This window comes from Apium graveolens, chromosome 8 (assembly GCF_009905375.1).
Source record: "Apium graveolens cultivar Ventura chromosome 8, ASM990537v1, whole genome shotgun sequence".
NCBI lineage: Eukaryota > Viridiplantae > Streptophyta > Magnoliopsida > Apiales > Apiaceae > Apium > Apium graveolens.
The window spans coordinates 84,150,323-84,157,062 of NC_133654.1; the positions used below are offsets into that span (position 1 = coordinate 84,150,323).

Consider the following 6,740-nt stretch of genomic DNA (forward strand, 5'->3'; position numbering starts at 1 on the left):
CTACCCAAGGGACAAAGCAGAAAAAAGCATCAAGAATATCTTAGTAAAAAGGCCAGATTGGACGTGAATATAATTGAAGACTCCGGGTACAGCGTAATCAATGCTAACGCCCGGATTCAGAAATTTATGGAAAACAAGGAGAAGACAAAGGTCGAACCTTCCCAGCAGACAATTGAAGTAGAGTCAGAACCCGGGAACCCCACCCGGAAGATCAAAGTCAGCAAAGGCTTGAAAACCACCTTCCAAAAAGAGCTTATTGATCTATTGAAAGAATACGCTGATGTGTTTTCCTGGACCCCGGAAGACATGTCGGGGATTGATGAATCTGTGGCGATGCACAGCCTGGATGTAGATCCAAAATAAAGACCAATCAAGCAAAAACGAAGAAACTTTACCCCGGAAAGACAGTAGGCAATCGATCAAGAGGTTGAAAAATTGTTGAAGGCAGATATAATCTGTGAAATTAAGTATCCGGATTGGCTAGCAAATGTGGTGCTAGTCAAGAAGCCCAACAGAAAGTTGCGAATGTGCGTTGATTATACCAGTCTCAATTCGGCGTATCCTAAAGACTCCTACCCCTTACCCAACATTGACCAGTTGATAGACGCAACTTCGGGCCATGTTATGCTAAGCTTCATGGATGCTTTTTCGAGGTACAACCAAGTCAAAATGAATCCGGCAGATATCGCGAAGATGACGTTCATTACACACCGGGCTGTGTACGCCTTCGTCATGATACCATTTGGGTTAATAAACGCAGGGGAAACGTATCAGAAAATGATGAACACCATCTTCAAAAGTCAACTAGGCAGGAACATGGAATCTTACGTCGACGATATGATCTCTAAGTCAGCCACGATCCCGGATCATATCAAGGACGTCAGGGAATGCTTTGACAATCTGAGGAAGTATAACATGAAGCTGAACCCGGAAAAATGCGCTTTCGTGGTCCCCCCTAGGAAGTTTCTTGGTTTTCTGGTCAGTGAACGGGGAATAGAAGCCAACCCAGAAAAGATCAAAGCTATAATGGAAATGAAAGTTCCCCAGACTCAAAAGGATATCCAGAAGCTCACAGGATGTTTGGCGGTGCTTCGCAGATTTATCCCAAAATTGGCAGAAAGGTGCTTGCCTTTCTTTGAGATGTTAAAAGGAGCCTGGAACAAAAAGCTAATCGACTGGACCCCGGATTGCCAAACAGCGTTTGAGGAAGTCAAATGACATCTGATAAACCCGCCTATTCTTTCAAAAGCAAAGCCCGGGGAGCCTCTTTATCTCTATATTGCAGCCGGAGAAAGAGCGGTATCCTCTGCACTCATCCGGGAGGAAAATGGTTCACAAAGCCCGGTATACTATATAAGTTAAGTCTTGAAGGATGCTGAAACCCGGTACCCAAACTTGGAGAAATTTGCCCTGGCTCTTGTGCACTCGAGCAGGAAGCTAAGACAATATTTCTAAGGCCGAGAGATTACGGTGATCACTAATCAACCACTTTGGAAAATCATCCATAAGCCAGATGCCTCCGGGAGATTGGTCAATTGGGCGATTGAATTGAGCCAGTTCAACATCAAATTTGTCCTAAGGACAACTATAAAAGCCCAGGCGTTGGCTGAATTCGTCATGGAATGCACCTTTCCCGAAGTCCCAGAGACACCTAAAATCCAATCTGGAGAAGAAAAGGAGACTAGCAACCGAAATTCTTGGACATTGTATGTTGATGGTTCGGCAACAGCCGAGAGGTCTGGGGCTGGCCTGATCCTTTTCAGCCAGGGCGGATTCACAATCCAGCAAGCCATAACCTTCGCTTTCAAATCAATGAACAACCAGGCTGAATATGAAGCTCTCCTCTCCGGACTCAGGCTAGCCAAATCCCTTGGGGTAAGGAGTTTAACCATCTATAGTGATTCTCAAATTATGGTAAGACAGACCAACAGTGAATATATTGCGAAGGACCCCAAGCTGGCTCGATATCAGGAAATGGTGAGGGCTATCCTGAAAACCATCCCGGACCCAACCATCTTACAAATAAACAGAGAACAAAATGCGAAGGTAGATGAGCTGTCCAAGCTCGTCCAGAATACTTCGGATTTAAGCAGCTCAGTCTACTTCGAGGAGCTCGGGGCACCCAACACCGATCGGCCTGAAGTCTTATGCGTCAGCAGCCCGGACAACTGGATGACTCCTTACATAGCTTATCTTAAAGATGGGACCCTGCCAGAAGACCAGAACAAGGCACGCTACCTCAGGTATAACGCTGCCCATTTTTTTCTAGAAGATAATTAGCTATACAGGCGAACCTTCTCTGCCCCGACTCTAAAATGCGTTGACCCAGACAACGCAGATTATTATCTTAGGGAGGTACACGAGGGAATCTGCGGAGATCACTTAGCCGCTAAAGCTCTAGCCTACAAAGTCTTCAGGCAAGGCTACTATTGGCCCACCATCCACGCCGATGCAGTTGCCTATGTGAAGAAATGCAGCAAATGCTAAAAGTTCAGCAATGTGCCAAAGCAAAGTCCAAGCCTCCCCGGGTCAGTCCTCTCCCCGATCTCATTCGCAGTTTGGGGAATTGACATCATGGGTCCTTTCCCCCGAGCGAAGGGGGATTTACATTATGTGTTAGTGGCAATCGATTATATGACTAAGTGGGCAAAGGCCAAGGCCATGAGAACCATCAATCAACAATACTGCATCAAATTCGTGGATTCAATTGTGACAAGGTTCGGGATTCCGATGGTTTTAATCTCGGATAACGGCCCACAGTTTGTCGGTTCGGACTTTGAAACATATTTGAAAGAACTCGGGATAAAGCATAAGAAAGCATCCGTAGCCCATCCCCAGGGAAACGGACAAGTAGAGGTCACTAACAGAACCATACTCCGAGGTTTGGAAAAAAGGTTGGAAGAATCTAAGAAGAGCTGGCCAGACGAGCTCCCGAAGGTCTTATGGTCCTACAGAACCACCTCCAGGACTGGAACCGGTGAGACTCCATTTAAACTCGCCTATGGCACCGAGGCTCCGCTACCAGTGGAAACCGGGTCCCCTTCTCATAGAGTGGTCAACTTTGATGAAGTCTCCAAGATAGAAGGCCTTAAAACCAACCTGGAACTCTTGGATGAAGTAAGAGACCGGGCTGTAGAAAAAATGGAAAGCTACAAGGAAAAAACAAAGCTTTATTTTGCAAAGAAGGCCAAGATAAGAGAATATGTGGTGGGAGATCTAGTACTCCGGGACACCGAAGCCTCGGACCCAACTAACCAAGGGAAACTGCAGCCGAACTGGGAAGACCCCTATATAATCAAGGAAGTGCTCCGGACAGGAACTTACAAGCTGAACTACCTCAACGGGACCGAGGTCCCCAACACATGGCATGGAACCCGACTAAGGAAGTTCTACCAATAAGAGAAAGGTGCATATTCTGGGAACATTTCTACATCTAAACTGTGATTTTTTAATGTAAATGTTATTCTCATTCACCCTAGAATGTAATTTTTTCTTTCAATTTAAATGAATAACTCTACTTTAAGCGTTTCATAGCTTGAATCAATTTCATTATATTGCTTCTTTATTTGCCATCAAATTTAAATAAACTCATCCCATGAGTACTTGGAAAATTTCTTATAAGTTAAAAATTTTACCCCGTCCAGGGGTCTCCATAAACACAACCCATGTGTACTTAGAAAATTTCTATTTCACCCCTACCCGGGGTCCTATAAAAACTCAGCCCATGAGTACTTAGAAAATTTTTATAAGTTAAAAATTTTACCCTACCCCGGGGTCTGCATAAACACAACCCATGTGTACTTAAAAAATTTCTATTTCACCCCTACCCGGGGTCCTATAAAAACTCAGCCCATGAGTACTTAGAAAATTTTTATAAGTTAAAAAATTTACCCCACCCCGGGGTCTGCATAAACACAACCCATGTGTACTTAGAAAATTCCTATTTTACCCCTACCCGGGGTCCTATAAAAACTCAGCCCATGAGTACTTAGAAAATTTTTATAAGTTAAAAATTTTACCCCACCCCAGGGTCTGCAAAAACACAGCCTAGGTGTACTTAGGAAAATTCCTAACTTCCTAAGTTAGAAATTCTCATATGCAAATCAATAAGAAAGGAAAGAAAGAAAAGCAAAATTATATTAAACTACCCCGGGGAAACACACCCCGGGGGGAAAATCGAAATCATTCAGATTACAAATAAGTTAAAAAAGCCAAACGGCTCAGTTCGGAATTGCATAAACTAAAAACAAGGAAACGGAAATTACATGCCAAAAAATGGCAAAGTCTTCAAGCTTCTGCTGCAAGCTCGGCAGGAGGAGAGGGAGGTTGCTCCGGATCATCTTCTAGAATCGGAGGCTGCTGGGCGAGTGGAGATCCGGGGAGAGGAGGGGCGTTGCTGGAAGTTCCGGCACCAGAATCCCTTTCCAGGATGGCTTCTGCTTCCTACTCTATCCGAGTATCCTCCTCGATGTACTTCTCTAGGAAGACATCAATCGTGCCCTCAGGATTCTTACCGAGGTACTTAGAGGCAACCTTCCAGCAAATCTGGATCTTCTCCGGAGCTTTGTCGTTTAGCTCCTCATAATACGTCGGAGTCCCCGGAACCCAGCTAGAACCTCTTCGGGAGTGGGCCGAGCAGCGAGCTCGTCCTTCAGCTTTTTGTTTTCAACCCTCATTTCCCGGACGGAAGCCTCGGCCCGGTCCTGTCTCTCCCGGATCTCATCAAGAAGCTTCTTATGTGCTGTAGCCTCCTTCGCATTTGCCTCCTTCAAGTCCTTCACCTCCCGGGACAGCTTTTCAGTTTCAGTTTTATAAACCTCGGCAGCACCATCCTTCGCCTGTAGGCTTCGGGTTATGCAAACCAATCCAGCAACCCGGGAGTTAGCCTGAAATTATTACACATCACGATTAGATGATGCGGATACAGAAAAAAGGCAAGCGCAAAACCAAAAATATTACAAAAAAACTTACAGCGGTAATCTCCTCCTGAAGTCCGACCAGGAAGTCGTCGAGGGGCTCCTTTCTGTACCTCTTCCTTTCGGCGGTGCTGGCATAATTCTCAAAGAGCTCCTTCCGGCGAGTCTCCGGAGTAAAGCTAGCCAGCAAGGCCTTCAAGGTTTCCGGGGTATCTCGGGCCAGCTCAACAGCAGCTTTCGTGGAAACATGGCCCTCAGACCCTTCTCCTCCTTTCTCCCCGAAACCTGCAGGGGCGCTCTTCCTCTTCCGGGATGCTGGGATCCTTGTCGCATCCCCTTGTTGCACGTCCTCGGCCCGGGGTTCGTTGATCATAATCGTGGTCCTCCCCGGACGGGACGGCACCGCCTTTTGGGCTACATCTTCGCCCTCACCAACCTTCTTCCACTCGAGATCCACACTCGTCACTCCTCCAATCCTTCGCAGTTTGGCTGATAAATCCTTGAGCTGAGCAGACATGTTCGGGGGATAAGGAATTAACTTGTGAATACCTGAAAAAGAAACAATAAGATATCAGTCCCGGATACAAGCAGATAATAAAGGTTAGAGCAACAAAATAAAGCTAAAACAAAAGACTTACAGCCAGCAGCATGCATATTTTCATTGCTATTAAAGGTATCCCGGGTCCATTGTGTCCCAAGTGCCCCATAGAAGGCATAAACCATCGCGAGAGCTGCTTGCCCGAGCCGCTGGACCAGAAATTTATCTGTTTTAATTTCGAGCTTATGGAGTGGCATGAACTCCAAATCCCCACCCCGGACAAAGATAAACTCCCGGTGCCATCCCTTAAGTGATGTCAACATGCTGACCGGGAGTACCATCTTATCTGAAGGATATCCGCAGTCCTCGATCCTAAACAAGAACTCTTATATTGGCCGGGAGGTGGATCTCTTGATCTTAAAAATATGGTGGAAAAGTTTGAAGGTGGGGAGATAGTTTTTGGCATGGCAACAATCTAAAAACCAACTTATCCACTTCATGGAATTCGGGGCCAGTTGGGTGAAAGGAATCCCGTACACATCCTGGCATAGGGATTTGGTGAATTGATGTAATCCAAGGCGCATGCCCCGTAGGTGTTCTAAGGGAATCCCGACCCATCCTCGCTCTGGTCTGTGATACACCCTCTCGTGAATCTCGGGCCATCTCCACTCATATTTATCCTCAAGGTTAAAGGTTAGCCTAAGGGCACTATCCACCTCGACATCCGTACCTGGATCTCTTTGTGAACCTCCCCACACTCGTACCTGGTCCCCGGGTCGATGAAAAACTTCCTGTTCATATCATCCTCGTCATAAGGCTCCCTACCTCCTAACCCATCCGGGCCCCCATACGCCTCGGACAAATCTCTGTAATAAAAGCCCAAGGGCTTAGGGTTCAATCGGCATTGGACAAAGTACTCATCTACATCTTCCCAAGACCCATCTGGATTAGACATGGTACCCCCGGGGCCTAAGACTAAAGTCTGGGCTAAAACTTGCCGAGGTTGGTCAACTCGGGGAGACATCTCTACTGAGCTACTACTGGAGGAAGAGGAAGAAGGGTAGAATGCGTTTAGTTCGCCTAAGCCAGTAGGCCGCTTGGGGTACCGATTTCTAAGGGTAGCAGTACGTTTAAAGTGGCTACCTGGCATATACTATGTGTATCTATTTAAACGTACCCCGGAGTCAATGCCAAACCCGAACCCAAAAACAAAAACAAAAAAAAACAGAAGAGTTTTAGAAACAGTTCATGTACAAAACTAGACCCAAAAACAAGATCTACGACAT

General features: G+C 46.1%; 1 protein-coding gene across 1 annotated transcript; it reads left to right on the forward strand.

Moving 5' to 3' along the window:
- Positions 1-2,634: 2,634 nt before the first annotated feature.
- LOC141679722 (uncharacterized) lies at positions 2,635-3,399 on the forward strand. Its single transcript, XM_074486142.1, has one exon. It carries the CDS (start codon positions 2,635-2,637, stop codon positions 3,397-3,399), a length of 765 nt encoding a protein of 254 aa, XP_074342243.1.
- The last annotated feature ends 3,341 nt before the right edge of the window (positions 3,400-6,740 follow it).